General features: G+C 40.5%; 1 protein-coding gene across 5 annotated transcripts in view; it reads left to right on the top strand.

The window, feature by feature from the left end:
- Nucleotides 1–17,674, top strand: part of UTRN (utrophin) — a 389,659-nt gene that overhangs the window by 34,412 nt on the left and 337,573 nt on the right. For 2 of the 5 annotated variants that reach the window (XM_054819388.1, XM_054819390.1), the window contains exon 1: nt 2,941–3,035. The exons of 2 other annotated variants lie outside the window; for them this stretch is intronic. In XM_054819388.1, coding sequence (XP_054675363.1) covers nt 2,942–3,035 — 94 coding nt within the window. In that variant the 5' untranslated portion in view covers nt 2,941. Of the gene's footprint in view, nt 1–2,915; nt 3,036–17,674 lie in introns of those variants that run through there. One more of the 5 variants, XM_054819385.1, reaches the window with a different exon arrangement.

The following is a 17,674-nucleotide window of genomic DNA, read 5'->3' as shown; positions in this document are numbered from 1 at the left end:
CAGTTCTCGGTTTGGGTTTTCTTTTCCCCCTCTTTTTTTCCTTTTCCCCCACCTCTACATCTTTTTACTTTCCTGTTCCCTGCTGCGTGGACTGAGCTGTTGATGAGTAGTGTTTCATGTATGAAGTGTGGCATTCAGACCTTTTCTTCTACAAGGGCTGACTTGCCATCTAAGCTCTAGTCCTGAAAACTGTTAAAGCAAACTTGTCATGTGTTGAGCCTAGCCTTATTCTTCTCTGTACTTTGTAATGCATGGACAAGCATAGAAACACATGATTTCTACTTACTAGACTTCTACTTAGGCTTCACTCTACTCCTCTCTTCCCGCTGTAGTTTCAGCTGGTTTGTTTGGCTGGTCTTTTTTATTTTACATGATGATAAGAAGATCAGGCAGCCAGCCAGCTGCTGTCGAACTATAATAGAGCCAGTGGTATGTACAAAATTTGATTACTGCTGTCAACACCAGAGTGAATAAAGGAGAGCACATACTCCAGTCAGAGAGCTGCTAAATAAACGGCCTATTGAATTCAGTAGTAGTAGTAGTAGGAATAAGACCATCTTCGTCTCCTAATGAATGAAGTTCATGGGTAGTTTATGGGTATAGAGTGTGCTAGTGTGTTGAACTCTTGAGTTTGTTTAAAAAAGAAAAAAATCCTCTTTTGCCTTCTTCAAAGATTACTTTCCCCAAAAGCTTCCATTTCTCTTGGTTATCAGCTCTTGTGGTTAATACATGGATTTCACACCCAGTACTTCAGATTTTGGCAGAGGCCATAGCTTCACTTTTTAAAATTTAGCTTAAAAAAAATATAATTCCTACCATCCTAAAGTTAACTTCTTTGCAGATAGGTTCTGACATGAAACTAATTAATAATTCTATCTCCATTTAGGCAAGAGATGTATTATGTTTAAATTAAAAACAAACAAACCCCCCTCTTTATTAAGTTAATAAATATTCTCAGTGTCTATTCTTATTGAAATGTTGGATTTTGAAAGTAGAAGTTGCTGTTAGATAAAAGTAGTTTTTTTAATGTACATGATGTAGTTGATGATGGCAGGCAGAGTTTGAGAGCTGAGGTTCTCTGGAAGCTCTCTGAATGGTTTCCTCAGCCCCTCTAATACCTTCATGTTGAAGTTCAAGAGACTGACGGAGGCTCAGAGGGATTGGTGTCTAACCGCTCTCACTGGCTGCACACCCTTTCTTTATTGAGGAGTGGGAAAGCCAGAAGTGTAACAAACTAGCTAACTCCTCCAACTCGCTCGTATCCTTTAGTCTTGGCAAGTTTCTGATGGAGAGAGTCTGAAGTTATTTGTGTATGGGCCTTATCTTGGAGTGGCAGGGACCAAGGTGAGATGAGGTATTGGATCAACAGGAGAGCGCTTCTAGGGAATGCAGAGCAGTCTCGTCAAGGCCTGAAGAAAGGGAGTTCAGGTGCTGTTGGTAAGACTTCTGGCGTACGTGCATGGCTGCCTGCTAATTGTCATCGTATGCTTGGTAGAGCTGGCAGCATCTTCTTGTTCTGTGTTTGTGAAGGGTTTGGCACAGTAAGGTTTATATTTGTATTTGCTATGGCAAAATATACCATTGTTGTTTGTTTCTAAAATTGGAATCCTGGCTTTAAAACTTTATTACCTTTCCACATGGTTCTTGTTTGTATGCTCCACAGAAACGTTTAGATACAAATGTCTGATTTAGCCCACTGAATGTATGGTTGTCATTATTCACAGAAACAAAACTCCTTTTGTGTGTCTCTTTCAAGCTTCAACTTTGAGGAATTCTTAAAATGAGAAAAAAACCCCTCCAACCTACAAAACAAAGTAAGACCAACTCCTGCCTCCAGTAAAATTTGGCAGGGAGATGAGAGCTGTATTTAGAAGAGTTGTCTGATAGCATAATACAAGACAGACAAATTGTCTGTGTTTCTGCTTTTGAAACCAATTCTCCTGTGTACAGGTCTTCTCTGGTCATAGTGCCTGTGCTTCTGTATTATAGTTACTCTCCTCTTGCATTACTTCTTTGCAGCTATTGGAATTCTGTACAGTTTAATATCCTAAAGCATGTAATATGGAATCGCATGTCTTTCATAACTACAGAATTCAGAGTCCTCTCAATTTGATTATAAATTTGGGAACAGGATGTTGAAGGTCAAGGGATTGGATTCGCTTTCTGTATCAGTGATAAGCACATTTTAAAGGCCCACTTGTAAAATAACTCTGACGCTATTGTAGCCTTGCATTATTAACCTTCTGCTTTACTGGGCTATGGTCCGTCTTGTTTGGAATTACTGCACAGTGGAAATGGCATACCTAATCAGAGTTAGTAGTTTTTGACATGGAAGTTTATTTGTAGAACTTCCTTTTTATGCTGAAATCTTGTGTTAAATTTTTCTTGTGTTCCTTTGAAAAGGCCATTAAAAGATGTGAATGCTCACCTTGAAGAGTTGTTTTGGTTTCACATTCTATCGAATGTATGGAAAAAGTGTTATGGTAATACTGCAATCTCTTTGCAAAGTAAATGCTAAAATTATTTAGAATTTTTCAAATCAGTGTGGTATTTGACCAGAGAGGTTGATTTGAACAGAAAAAGAAAATTGTCACCTTCTTTCCTGTTTTGTGTACACAGAATTTCACTTGCCGGCGCTTTGAAAGCTGGAGTGTCCTCCTGTTTTCATAAGGAGTAGCAAAGCAGCATATTCATCTGTTTTTAAAGAGAAAAAAACAATCTCAATTAGCTTGAAGTCTGTTACTGGTTTACATGCAGCCTTTTAAAAGGTTTGTTTCCTGAATGGTTTTGTCACTCACCGCGTGGCTGAATGTGTCGAACCCTCTGAGGAAAACCAGTGCTTCCCTCCCCCTCGAATCCCGGCATGCAGTTCTTGCGTGGGTACTAGTGTGTACTTCCTCTGCATCTTCACTTTCCTGTTTTTCAAAGACCGAGGTTGATCATGAGCGTTCAAACAGCCAAAAAAGTTGTGTGGAAAAAGTACAAAGTTGCTGCGCCTCAGGATACCGACAGGCAGCCCTGTTACCCTCCGCCGGGTGAGTGCACACTTACTGATGTTTTCAAGGCTGTGGTGGATAAAAGGATCCAGCCATGTGGGTCTGTTTTTGTCTTCTACACCTTATGCAAGCTGCTTTTTTAAACTTTGCTGGCTCTTAACAGGAGCAGGTTGTGGAAGGCATGGCAGGAAACTGTCCAGGGAAAGGCTGTTTTCTGTGGTGCTGCTCCATTGCAAGCGCTGCGCGAGCCCCAGCTGTGTCACACCTGCGGCCGCAAGATCCTCTCGGTAACGCTTGTGCCAGGGGCTTCCCTTTCACCTATAACATGTTCACCTTTTCATGGTGTAAATCTTACAGCTGTTCTGTTCTGGTGAGAGTCTTAATGCCCCCAATTTTCTTAAACCGTGCATTAAGTTATGGTGATTTCAGTATTTAGTTGCATTTTGATTCTCTACGGTTCTGCTTGCTGCGTCTTCTGGGACTTTTGAATGTACGTACTTGGGGCAGCGCCTTCACCCCTCGCACTTTTCTTTTTCCCCTTTTGGTGGTATCTCCAGGGAGTAATATTTCCTATAATTCGGAACGAATATGTTTTCTGGCGGGGTGCTTTGGAGGAGAAGAAATTGAGGATGTTTCTCTTTCCTTTTCTTTCTGCCATCCTTTCCCACCCGTCCCAATTGAAATTTTGTGGATCGACTATTCTGCCATTTGTGACCAGGGCCAAATAATATAGACTGGCATAGAAACGGCAGTTTGAAGATTCCTAGTACCTGTGAATATGTTGTTTAGATAGAGTAATTGATAGATGGGGGCTGATTATTTTGTGAATTGGTGTCAGAACTTCATGGATGCAGAGCCTGCTGATTGATAGAGAATTTGGTCCATTTGACTTGACTTTTGATGTAGTTTTTTGGTACAAAGCTGGAGTCAGAATACGGGTTTTTAGGAAGAGAAACAAAAATCCTCTTAAGCTGTAGCAGTGCAATGGCTAACTTTAGAATAAAATGATGGGCTGGGACTCTGATCTCATGTACGTTTGCCTCTAGAACAGTGAGGTGGATTTGGATATACGCCAGTTTAGTTGAGAACAGAAACTTTTTCTTTATGTCCCAGTCTGAACTCTGTTAAAACTGACAAAAATGTCAAGAAAACTCAGTAACATGAGTGGAGCTGCTTTTGACTCTGGAGAGTTCACTACATTACAGGTCGGAGAGATCTGGTGTTCTTCAAAATCTGCATGTATTCAACCTCCTAATCGGGTACGGCTGCAGTTGATGATTCTTGGAAAGTTAGAAGTAGGAGAAAATCAATTTGTTTGGTTTTTAATCTGGGCCATTGTTTGGTGAAAATGTTTGTTCTGACTCTGTGTGTAGTGGTGTACGTTTTAGGACTATTTCTCAGATTTTTGCTTTTCTTCTTTTATTGTTGTATTTTTAGAAAAGCATAAACTTGGGGCAATTGTTACAACCAGCCATACAATTAACTGATGAACATGGCAGTTGTGAAACCTCTAAAATGTTAGTCTATGATATAATAGGGGGATCAATCTCTTTGAGGTTTTCAGTCTCAGTCCTTCAGGTGTTTTTAATGTGTAAGTGCCAGTGTGTGTACATAGATAATATGTGGTGATGTTTGTGTGTCTATGGATGACTTCTCTGATGGTGCCTGCCCTAACTGGGGCTAGGCTAAGGTGTAAAATCTTCTAATTGAGTTCTGTGGAGCTTCTATCCTCTGAAGCCTAAACGACATGAGCATGTTTAGTCAGAGATTGGTTTATGGCCTAAACCATACTAAATAACAACTTAGCTCATCTAGTGCGATGTTCTTCTTTAAAAATGTCTAATCTCTCTTAATAACCTTTTAAGCTCTCAAGTCAGTAATAGGTGGTGGGAGTGTGGTGGCACTGGTAGGCTGCGTGGTGCCTAACTGGAGCCAAAGCTGGATTGTTATCTGGGAGGGGAAAAAAAAGAAGGGAACTCGTACTTTCTTCACCTGTTCAAACAAATGGGTTCTCTTGTTCAGTGCTGTTCCATGTTGTGGGAGATAACTTATATTCTTTAAACTATAAGAAGGTAGCCTTTAAACTAAAAGAGGGTCGATTTAGATTAGATGTTAGGAAGAAATTCTTTACTGTGAGGGTGGTGAGGCACTGGAACAGGTTGCCCAGAGAGGTTGTGGATGCCCCATCCCTGGCAGTGTTCAAGGCCAGGCTGGATGGGGCTTTGGGCAATGTGGTCTAGTAGAGGGTGTCCCTGCCCATGGCAGGGGGGGTTGGAACTAGATGGTCTTTAAGGTCCCTTCCAACCCTAACCATTCTATGATTCTATGACTTTCCTTCCAAGAAAACTTCTGAAACTGTTCCAGCAAAACTATTGGGCTAGTCTGTATTTCTATATACATGTACTATATCAGTGTAGCAGTATTTGATGTGATTATTTTTTAAATTATTTTTTTCTACCTCAACTGCCTCATTACCTGGATGGATGGCACCCTGTCAGTTGAGGGGAGGCTACTTGCTCTATATTAAGGAGGTAGAAAAAGATGCCAGATCTGTAAAACCTTCTGAAAGGGACTGCCCTGGGACATTATCTCTATAAAATGTCAGCTCTTGAAGCCAATAAAGCACTCTGCAGTAATTGAATAATCTATGCTAGCATCTTAGCAATATGTCACTACATATTATTTTGTTGTTTTTTTGATACAATTGTCAACAGAAGCAAGAGAGATCAATTTACCTTTTATTGTGTGAGCTAATTGTTGTACAGCCCCTACCCCAGTGATTAAAAGGAGTGGGGGTTTTCATAGCAGTAGGAAATGGCAATGACATGACTGAGGCATTTTACAAACCGATAGTTTGACAGTGTATCTTTTTGGAACGCTGCATTTAGTTTCTGTTCCCGTTTGGGTCTCCCTTCTTGCTCCAATAACCTCCCGTTGGAAATCCCAGGAGCGCTCGCCTTCGACTTAAAAGCTTCCTTTCAGCTGGGAAGGAATTTATCTGGGTTCCCACAGAATATATGCACTGATAGCAGCTTGAAATTATTTTATCGTGAGACCGCAAGCTGTTACAATATTAAAAATAATATTTACTGTATTTTTCATGTTACTGTAAGTAGTTGTGAAGCCCTGAGTTGGTTAGTTTGCCTAGTAGAGTTGTTCTGCACCTCAGATCTGTTTGACTTCAAACAACTCTGGCTTTTAAACACATGAAAATGGTATATTTCCTTTTTGGCAGCAGGTGATAAAGGATGTGTTCTGAAACAGAGCATAGTTGTAGATGAAATGCATAAGAACAATAATTACATTGTATTACGTAGTCGCCTTTTGAGTCTTCACCTGAACGGTTTTTTCAGGTTCTGAAGGACGACTTTTTTTTTTTTTAAACTCTTCCTCTGTATATTAAACTATTAAATGCACATGCATACTGAGAAAGCGGAAAATATTTTTCTGTTGTCTTGTAGCACGGCCCCTGTGGCAAATTGCAAGGGAGCGTTCTGCTGCCGGATGCAGGCCGTGCCCCGCTGCGTTGTGCGGGACGGAGTGCTGCCTGTGACTCACTCCTGCCCTACGGAGAGACTGTTCCCTCCAGCCGGGGAATAATCTGCCGCTGGTTCACTTTTATGTTTTCACTGAAATGTTCTGACCCTTAACTGGAAGGCTCCATATGCTTCCTGCCCTCGTCCCTGATGAATAGGGCAGGAATTGGCAGGAGCGCGGCCTGCTATGTGACCTAATTTGTGTGGCGTCAGGGTGGAGCGCACTCTAATCTTCGCTAAGCAAGCGGCTGAGAAAGCGAATTGCGGTAATTCCCTGGCTGATCCTTCCCACAGGTAAAAAGCACCTTTGTGCTGCAGGGGAAGGAGATGCCTTGTGCTCCGATGCTTGTTACGCGTGGAGACGAATGTCTATCTAAACGTTGAGAAACGCAGCGAACAAACAGTTCAAGGGTTCTCCGCAGAAATTTAGAAATGTGGTGGGTGACCTCTGTGCTGTACAGGGTGACAGTCGACAGCGTTCCCCTTGCGTCTGCCTGGATCAAACCTGACATGTAGCAGTGTGCACTGGCAGCTTTCCATAATATTTGACAGTTAAAAGAGCATTTAGTATGGTGCAGGCGGAAGCAGGGTGGTTGTATCTGTCTTGCTGAATTTCACTACAGTGTGGATTTTGTACGGCAGTTATGAAGTATCTCCTTTTTATTGAGGTAAAATATTGTTCAGGCTTGCTTAAATGTTCTGGGGCTGACTGACTTGAAATCAGGGCCTGAGATATACTAATTTATAGTATATAGATGCAATTTTCAGTCGTATGCCTGGGATGCAAAGAGGGCTGGGCAGATACTGGAACTGTGACCATGTCAAAGATCACGTACTTCCCATTGTTCTGCTAAACTGGCTAAAAGGAGGAGTGCATCAAGTATTTTAGCTACGGGGCTAACTTCTTAAAGAAATAGCGTGATCAGCACCACCATAGTGATGACCAGGCAGGTCCCGTCCCTGCCCGTCCCCTCTTGTGCTGGTGACTGGTTCCAGTGCAGCACTTTTGTGGGGCTGCCCCCAACACCAAGGCTTCGGGACTGCCTGCCCCAGGTTTAAAGGGAGCATCCTGCTGGGCTTCCTGAGCTGGGGAAGTGGACCCTTTAATATCGTTGCTTCTTCTCTCAGCTATACTTTTCCCCTTCTAGAATCGTACGGCTCAATCATTTTAAGCTTCAAATTATTTTAAAAGGTTCTTAGCTGGTTTGATACCTTGTAATGCAAAATATTTTTAAAACCATTCATAAAACACTCTGTGCAGACCATTGAAATTAACTTCTGCTCCCAGCTCAGCTATAGTAAAATCAATATTTACTTGGCCTGTGTGACCTAAGCCTTTTTATGTATAAGGAAAACGTTTATTTCCACTGCTACTTTTAAGGTAGCAAAGAGATAGTAAAGTCAATACTTTCTGAAAGTAGAATGGCAGATCCCCTCTAAAGCTACTTCCTCTCTTGGACGTACAGTCCACGTACAGTTTTTTTGTCAAATAGCTGTCAGGCACACCCCTTTCTAAAAAGTTAGTTGCTATTTCTCCATTTCTTATGCAGAAAGTAAGTAAATAAGATTATGATCTTTTTAGTTGCTGAAATAAATATAAGCTTGGGATTGAATATTGGAAAACTAATCTGTATAACTAAATAGCATCCATTTTCTTTTCTCCGATTTTCTATAATGTAGGTCTTGCATTGTATTTTTTGACCAAATAATTTGTTACTAATTCTTGCTGTAGTGTTCCTTTCAGTGAATAAGTTTTAAGCTTCAGATTGCTGATGACAATTTGAGATTGAAGGTTATACACTGGGTTTCTTAGCACCGTGTAAAAGAAAGGCAGAAAATCCTGTCACCTGATGTCTCACCATCATTCCTGTATCTGTTGCCGTGAAATCTCATGTGAGCATTTCTTATCTAATCTACAAGCAGTAACTCCAGTAGCTTAAAAAAAGATTCCAAGTGTGGGTTACACAAATAACTTTCTTGTGCTTCAACCTTTTGTTTAGTAATCTTGAATGCATGTAGAGTCTCCCACAATGATCAAGCTCATTCCTCAGTTTAATAAAAATGAGAGATAACTTCATTATCAAATGATGACTTACTGCTAGTGTACTCTGTTGTAGTAAGCAAGCCATAAACGTGTTGGGCAGTTAAATGGAAGCAAGTATTTTATCCTTTTTTTGGTTTTGATCTGCAGACAGAACTGATTATACAAAAGTTAGTGTTTGCAGCAAGAGTCGCAAGTGCTAATACCTAGACAGGATTAAACCAATTGCAGTGTACCTGCTGTGGTTTTAGTTAATTCTGAGGTACTTTCATTCCTGTCTTTAATATAGTCAAGTGGTATATTCTTAAAAATCATCAAACAGTCTGTTGTTCTCACTTCAGTGCGCAGTGCCAGCCTTCTATTGGAGGTGCTTTTGGTTTTGAGTAATTTATCTATCGGTGACTAAAGGGGAAAAAAGTGCTTGTTTTAACCAAGTCATTTTATTGGTTTTGCAATTGAAAGAGAAACCAAGATATTGCTGACAATGCAAGATATGTTTTCCTTATGAGATATTTCATTTTGGCAGTGGATTAATGTCAGAAAACAGTGCTGTTTAATTCATTGTTAGAATCAAATAATTTATGAGTGATCGTGTGCAATATTATAATACACTTTTCTTGTATGTAGAGCATCCACCTTGTTTCTCTGGTTTGATTTTTTTTTTATATATTTGGTGGTTGGTTTTCTTTTCATGGGTGTGGTTTTGGTGGTGGTTTGGGTGGGGGTTTTTTTGTTTTTCTTTTTTTCTTTTTTCCTAGCAATAAAAATAGTTTCAAGAGTTTGCCCTCAGGAGGTGAGCTGGAGTTATTTTATGGCCAGGTAACTAGTTTGCTATCTTACCTGACATATCCCCTGAGCTAAGGGGAAAGATTCTTCTGTTTAAATTGCAGTAAGTGTGCCTTATTTCAGTTAATATTGTCTTTATTGACTCTGCAAAGCAGGTTTTCTGTTCAACCCCTGTGATGGGTTGACCTTGGTGGCTGCCAGATGCCCACCCAGCTGCTCCCTCACTCCCGTCCCTCAACTGGAAAGGGGGAGAAAATAAGATGGAAAAGCTCATGGGGAGGATATTGCTCGCTGACTTGAATCGTGGGCAAAGCAGACTTGACTGGGGAAAATAAATTTATTGACAATTAAAATAGAATAGGGTGGTGAGAAACAAAGAGAAAAACTAAACCACCTTCTCCCTACCTCTCCATTTCTTCCCAGGCTGAACTTCACTCCTTCATTCCCAAATCCTTGCCGCTCTCCCACAATGGGAATGAAAAAGCCTGTTCATTTAAATTATATCTTCAAATAGAATTGTTTTTTCAATTGTGAGAAAAGCTGGCTTTTCTTGGCAGACACATGCAGTCAACTCTCAGCAAGAGCATGAGCTTGAAAACCTATGGTCCAAAAATTTCTGGATGGTAAAAACAGACTCATGGTCTGAAACAAACTCGAATATATCTGAAAATAACTCAAAATATGATTTAGCAATAGGCTAATGCTTGTGGGAGCAAGGTTTGGCTGGCAGTGTTTCCTCGTACCTTCCTTTATGATGTGTGACTCTCAGATCAACACAACCAACCCCCACGTTGAGGCAGCAGACCTGCATGAAGTATTTGCAGCATCTTGGAAACAGTCCTGCCCAGCTGCTGAGCAAGTGCAACGTTCTGCTGCTCTGCGTGTGAACACCACTCTTGTTTTTAACACATCAGCTGAAGTAGCCTGCAGGAGCAGTAAGGCTGCTTTACAGCCAGCATAAGCAGAAGCCAAGGGTGTTTTCTAGCCCCTTTTGCTGAAGTCCTAGCACAGCACTCCTTATTTCTGCGTTCTGCCCTGTCTCCCGTCCCCTCTGCATCCCGCACAAAACTGCATGCCTTGGAACTGTCACTTTCCGGAGTGATGGAAGGTGAGTCAGGTCCCAGTGGCAAAACTTATGTGTTCCAATAGCATAGTCCTAGTGAATGTCCTTGAACATTATACACAGCAGAGTCATCACAGGTAAATAATTTGCTATTGTTTTGACAATGCTAAGACACTCTTTACCTGTAAGATAGGAGACTATTTGGCTAGCCTAAAAATATTCACTGTCACCATTTGAAAAACAAACAAACACCCCAACAAAACCAAACAACGGAACCAAACGTATCTGAGTGTGTACACAAATTATCAGTGTCTGGAGGAATTAAGCAAAATAAGTGTTCATCAGTTCAGCAGTTTAGCATGCAGTCCCGCCACAACTGCCGTTCCCAGTTCAATTAAAAATCAGATGTGGTACTATGAATAAATCTGCAGCCATCTTATTTTTCACAGTGTAGCCCATGGGAGCAAAGTTGATGCTAGAGTTGGCGAAAGTTCCTGTAAAATGGCTCAGACAGCCAAGCTACAGGTGTTGTGGGAAACACTCTACAGGCTAGCAGTAGCTCTTGAAGACTTTTGAGGCAACTAGATAATCTCTGATTGACTTCTTATTGACTGCTTTGTAGTGGAAGAGTGCTCTCTCATGTCTTAATAAATCATGGAAGCTTTTTTCATGTTTCTCTGTATATTCATTCTCCTGTCGTGTTCTCATGCCAGCATAAGTGAATTATTGAGCCTTCACCTTTGCAAGAAACAAACCAAATGTGCAGCTGAGGAAGAGTTAAAACAAAGTTCAGAAATGTTAACTTATGTTGTCAAAGAAATATTTTTTTGGGAGGGGGAAAGCTCCCTGGTATAGGTGAGTGATGCGGTGTGTGTGTTTTTTAACTTTGCACAAGTATGAGACTGCTAATAATGTGGTTTTATGTGTGTGACCTTCATCTTTCCTCCTTTTCTGCTATGCTTAAATACCTCTTTGAAGTTCTTCGATAAATATCTTCCATTTCTCAGGCTCTTGTTTCATCCACTCCTTCCTGATGTTACTATGATATGACACTTCTGTATTTATCTCTTAAGTCTAAGATTTTGTGTCTTAACTGATACCTGCATTGTGTCTCCATCTTTCTCCCTCCCCAAATTCCTTTCTGCTATCCTGTGGTTTGGAGATTAATGTGATCCAGATGATGAATTTGTGTCATAGGGTTGGAGATGATATGATAAATACAAACATCCATGTTTCTTCTGTGCTCACTCTTAATCTTTTGTAATTCTTCTTCCTCTGCTGAGAATGACTGTCCTCACATACTGCTTTCTTGTATGGCTTTTTCCACTCTGCTAAAGGTAGAGAATAAAAGGCAGAAATTGATTCTTTTCTGGAAAATCTCTGGGTTTTTTCCATAATGTTCATGTCCAGGAGGTGCAGTAGTACAGCTTAGTAGCTGGAGTTCTGGACCATCTTCTAATGCTCCTTTACAGAGCCCAAATTACATTCTGCATTTGAAGGGTGGGAAGGCTGGTAGTCGCCCTTCGTTGCTGTTCCTTTTTGCTGCTATGTAAAGACTTGAGGAATAATAGTGAAGCCTAGTGACATGAATAGAAAGAGTGGAACAATATGACTCTGATTATAGACAAGACTAAAGCTTCTGAGCTTTTATTTGTTTAGCTTTTGGCAAGTTGTTGTTTGTGGGCTTTTTTCTTTTTTTTTTTCTTTTTTTTATTGTATACTTATCTCTGCAGGACTGGAGACAAGCCTCTTGCATGTAGAAGGTTGTAATTAAATCCACCAAAATTCAGACTAGCATAATAGGTTGCTAAGTCAGCTCTTAGTCATGCTAATTCTTTTGAGAGCAGAAATCTTCACATATATTCCTTTTTCTAGCCTCCTTAAAGTCCTCTCTTTGACACTCTGCTGATTCTCCCTTTATACTCTTCCCTTTCACTCAGTTTTCACTTGTCATCTACAAAATTTGGAGGTTTTGTTTCTGAATAAACATAAGTCTGCAAAAGTTTTCTTCTAAAGCCAGTCGTGCCAGTTCATAGTTGAACTGAAAAAGATGCTGCAGGATAAAGCCAGGAAGCCGTATTCTGGTCCATACTGCCTTTTTAGCACTTCCAGAGCCCTTGCTAGCTGGGCTGCATAACTGAGGGGGATGGAAGCAATATTTAGTAGAGTAACTGTATAAGAAAGGGAAGACTGTGTAGCTTCTGGCCACTTGACTTACCCTTCAAACGTGAATTTTCATTTCTAAACCTATTGGACAGTAATAATATTTCTTGTGCTGTTTAGGCAAGTAGCAGGTAAGTAGGTGACTGTGATGATCAAAATACGTTTGGTCCTGCTACACCAGCTCACAGAGGTGCGTGCAGTTGTAGGAATTCTTTCCTTGCCACTTTGATGTGGTAGGCTTCGTGAATGCTTGGGTTTTGTAAATGATCCTACTTCTGCCACAGGTTGTATGCGTCAGTAGTGGGCAATCTGAAATATGAACAGTGTATTGCAGCTTGCTTCGTGACACTTCAGACAGTGGTGTGTTATGAGTTCATATGCTCTTCCATATGTCATTTCTACTGTTTCCCATTTCCTTGCTCCTTTGCAGCTTAATAAATTTTATTTCCTTTCCTGCACTGCTGCTTTGCTTGTATGTTCTGGTTAATAAAACATTCTAACTTTAAAGAGTAGCCTTAATATGGCAGTAGTGTGGAAAATCAGAAGTGGTAGGTGACACCAAATTAAAGTACACATTTCTAGATACGAAGATCTAGTTCATATTATGTGAGTTAAACTTTGCATATATCATTGCATTTGGATGAAAATGTGCGTGTGGTGTTTCTTAAAAACCTAAGTGTTTTTGTGATCTAGTTTTTGTGATTCTGGTCCAAAGTAACAAACAGCTGAAGAAAAACCTTGGCATAGCTGTTAAATATTAAGCTGTTTGAGATTCTCAATTGTATTCATATTATAATGGTTTAAAGCGGAACAACTTAAAAGACCTATGTAGGTGGGAAATGGAATCTGACTAAACTGCAGGCATGATAACATTAAGTGTCATAAGTATTTGGCAATTATGGAGCAGGCAGACAGTAGTTGACTTTTTGAACATCTCATATGTTGTATCCTCCTCTCTGCTTGTCTCTGAAGGCAAAAGTACTAACTATACTCAGTTTAATTCACCTAATTTTTCCCAAAGTGTACATCTGTTTATTGATGCAAATTCACATTGCTGTGAACTTGAGTAGGATTAAGAAAAAATGCCTGCCAATGAACTGGAAAAAGTCACAGAGTATTGCGGATTCATTGTGCTGCCCCTTCTGAGTTTAGGCAGGGGGACAAACCTTGGTGAAAGGCTAATTCAAGGCTGATAGATGTTTAGTCAAGGTTCTCTGACCTCTTACTGCAGTAAGACCATCTGGAGAATAACCAGAGCTGCTATAAGTCTCCTCTATTTCTATAAAAATAAGATGACAGCGTGTGATGCTCTTGAAATTGATCAGGTGGTAACTCAGAGTACATCTGCAAAATAAAAAGTGAAATGTCACAGCTTCTAGCAAATTTTATCAAATTGATCTTAGTTTTTGCCTTGTGTGATGCAGATAAGACTGGCAGAATTACTGAAGTTACTTGTGATAGTTAATGCAGAGTGTTGAAAGTAAACTTTTTTTGCTTCTACATTTGTAGAAAAAGGATCTAAAATTGAGTTAAAGGTACTTTCTAGGTGCATTCCCCACTTTCTTCCCACACCTAGTTTGTAGTATACAAACCCGAAGATTCAAAGGCAAGTCATGTGAGGACTACAGTGTCTTTAGATTACCTGTGATTTCTGTTTTGTAGTTGTATTTCACCCTGTTCGTACCACTTGTTCCTTCTGTGATGGTAATGTTATTTAATGTTTGAGAAATAATAACCTTCCTTTTATTACTTCAGTTAAGGCGTTACTTCTATTTGCATAGCCTGAAGAGTGTGAAATGCATTGTTGGTTTTTTGTTTCTTTTATTACTGAGCTTTGTAGTTTGCTATAAGCGCATCATTTTATTGAGACTTTGAAATTTGAAATTCTTGTAAATGTGTATAAAATTAATTTGTTACAGTAGCTTTCTTACTCAGAGAGGTGCAAATACATGTTAAATAGAAAGCAAGTTTCTCTTAACCCCATTGAGGAACCACATAAAAGTGTTTTGTTTTTCTTTGGTAAAGAGCCAGTCTTTTCGCGTGCTTCTGGGATTGCATCCCTGCCTTACCCCATGTCCCTTCTCTCCCTCATTCGACCCTTCACCTCTGAGCAATTACACATTAATCCAGACTCTTTGCAACCTCCTCAAATGTGTTGGAGCAATTGAGCTTTGCTTCACCAGAGCTGGCTGGTACTTGGGAGCATTTACATGGGCAGGTCTGAAGAAACTAGTGTGTGGCTGGCTCTTGGGAGAGCTGGGGGTGTGCGGATAAGGTGCTACCAGCCAGCCTCAGGCTGGGATGTCATACTGAACCCTGCCTTGAAGCACCGCTCTTGTTCTCACTGTGCTTATGTCATGTGTTTCTTTTGGGAGCTTTGGGAAATACTTGTTCAGTGCTGATTGTTTAGAGTAACAAACATTATTTGATGCTACTTGCAAACAATTTTTCTTTCTAGAGTGGAGTCGGGGAGTGAAAGCCTTGGAAGAAATTCTCCCTTGCATTACGTGACCCTGCAATGGTGATCTTCTCCTGGCTTTTTTTTGGGATGGGGTTAAGTGTTGATCTTACTTTTAACCCAGTATGACATTGGAAAGGCATAAGTACTCTTACTGATTAAAATATCTCAGACCAAATGCTCTGAGTTGCAAGATAAACCTTTGAATTGAGGAAATGATAATTTTGTATTGCATCAAATGATTTTGTCTGCTAAAGAGGCTGTACTTTGTATTTTGCTTTTGCTCTGCTGTATAACCTCCCTTTCTTACTGGCAGAAAGAGTTGATCTGCCATGTGGTTATACTCTTTTCCTCAAAATTAGCGAATTAAGCCAGAAAAAGCTACTCTTTGACACAACTTCGGCTATGTCAGAGGAGATTTTGTGATTAGTGATGTCCATGCATGTTTTTCATATACCAAGCCAATGTAGTTGTGCCAGCATAACTCAGTAGTGTATGTCTGTGTTTAGATGCTGACTTATGGCCATTGGTGGTAAAAACTCTTTTCGGACTAAACTTCACAGTGTTTCTTCTTGTGTTGCAAGCTAGTTTTCATTTTAGAGGTCATTCAAAGATACAAAGGCCTTCTGTATGGGTTGAAATTCCAAAGCACTTGAATTTAAAACATCGCTATTTAGTTAAGTCGAAGTTGCATCACAGCTGTGGTTTCAAGAGGTCTTGAACACTGTTACCAAATTAGTCTCTTAATAATCTTTTGTGTTGACTGTTTCAACATTGAAATTGGTCTGATGAACTGGTTTATGCTACTTACATCTCTTCAACCTGGGTGCTTGGATTCACAGTTCCTGATGGATTTAGCAGTGGTTGCTCAGGAGGGCGGGTTACCATAAGGAGGACTGTGCTGGGTTTAGCCTGGCGTGGTACCTGTGGTGGTGTCCACAGCTAGATACCATGTGCTTATACTTCTTCCTTAAGCGCATCTTCAGTTGTGCTTCCTCTAAATATGCCTTACTTTCCAGTGGTTTGCAATTCAGAGATCTCTTCAGCCAGAAATTATATCTATCTTTTTGTGGACTCTTAATTCCATTAGCTTGTCCCTGCTTTTTTAGCCCATTTATCCAGGTGCCCTCATTTGTCTTGCTTTCACTGGTGGTTACTGTCATTAATTTTGGTACTCAGGCTAGCAATATTCAGGCTGCACACTCCATCCTCACTGTGAGGCATAGACACCACCTGCTTTCCTGCAGAGACATTGACCTTCGGTGAAACAGAAAGTTGGGGACTTGAAGCTCTTGAGCTGCCTCAGCTGGGCAGCTGCCTGCTGGGCTGGGGCTGTGAATCCTGAGCCTGCATGGTGCCTGACTCCTTAGCACTGGGAAGGCATGCAATAACCCTTTCCAAAAATGCATCCAGGACAGGATTACACCTGTGAGTATGACTGATCTGCTGGAGCTGTTGCCGGAGGCAGCAGTAATCTGACTTGTAATTACTCTGCTTTCATTAGGTGATCTTTCTTTTTGTACAGCCAGTTTCTAGGAAGGTAAAGGTGATGTGTCTGTTCTGAATTTCACATGCCCTCACAAAAGCATTTTATGTCTTAGAGTGGCAGTACTCAAACATCACATTTGCACAGGTTTCATCACAATCCTCCTGAAAGTTGATCATTAATAAAAGCACAGGGATTGGGATGCGTGTGTGTAATCCTCTGCCCGAACAATTAGCTGCTGAAATCCCTTGGCTCAGGTTCTGCTAAAATCTTGACAGGCTTTGAACTTTGGTTGCTCTCCTTTTGACTGCTCTGTTCCTGTATCTTCTCCAGTTTTGGTCATGCTGTTTGGGGCAGTATGTCCTGAAGGAGCTTTCTATACTGAAGCGGGAAGTCTTCTGTGGGCTCACACTGATGGTAATCAGTGGCTTGCTTGATTGCATAAATACCTATTTTAATGCATTCCAGATATTTATCCTCCAGTTGTCAAATTTATGTACTTTCAGAGCAGTTAATCAGGGAGGGGGTTCAACTTTGGGGCCTAATTAATGACTAAACCAGGGAAGGAAATGCGAGTTTAATTAGGATATAGGATTAGCAGTGCCTCGACCTACTGCTGTTCTGATCAAATGACAAAAGAAAATTCTCCTGTTTGCCAGAAACTATAAGAAGGGACCATTCATAATACTTTACTCCAATTTCTCTTTTATTCTTTCTTCATTAAGGTGTCTCACTAAATACATGAATTGGATATGACACCTTTATGACTCTGTTTCTTCTTGCCGCTAGAGAAAGAATAGTAACTTCTTCATGGACAGACTGCTCAAAGCTTTGCCTAGCATCACATTTTTCTTCTCAAAGGTTCCCCCTTCCCCAGTAGTGCAATATTTCTTTTCCTTGGCCAGCAAAAGAATGTGACTGGGAAATGTTCGATTTATCTCAAGAGATGGACTTGCCTTTCACTTAATCTTCTTCACTAGGGCTGGGTGGCAGTCCAAAACACTTAACATACTTTGGGTAGGCTGTGTGAAGCTAAGAGCAGGTTGACTTATGGTGACTGTTTCTGGAGTGACCTTGCTGGAGTACTTTAGGGATAGAAATGAGAGGGTTTGGTGTGGTTTGAGCTACAAATATTTGGGATTTAA

The sequence above is a fragment of the Grus americana genome, chromosome 3, assembly GCF_028858705.1.
Source record: "Grus americana isolate bGruAme1 chromosome 3, bGruAme1.mat, whole genome shotgun sequence".
Lineage (NCBI taxonomy): Eukaryota > Metazoa > Chordata > Aves > Gruiformes > Gruidae > Grus > Grus americana.
Note: the sequence above shows the minus strand (reverse complement) of the source record. Positions and strands in the feature narration are given on the sequence as shown.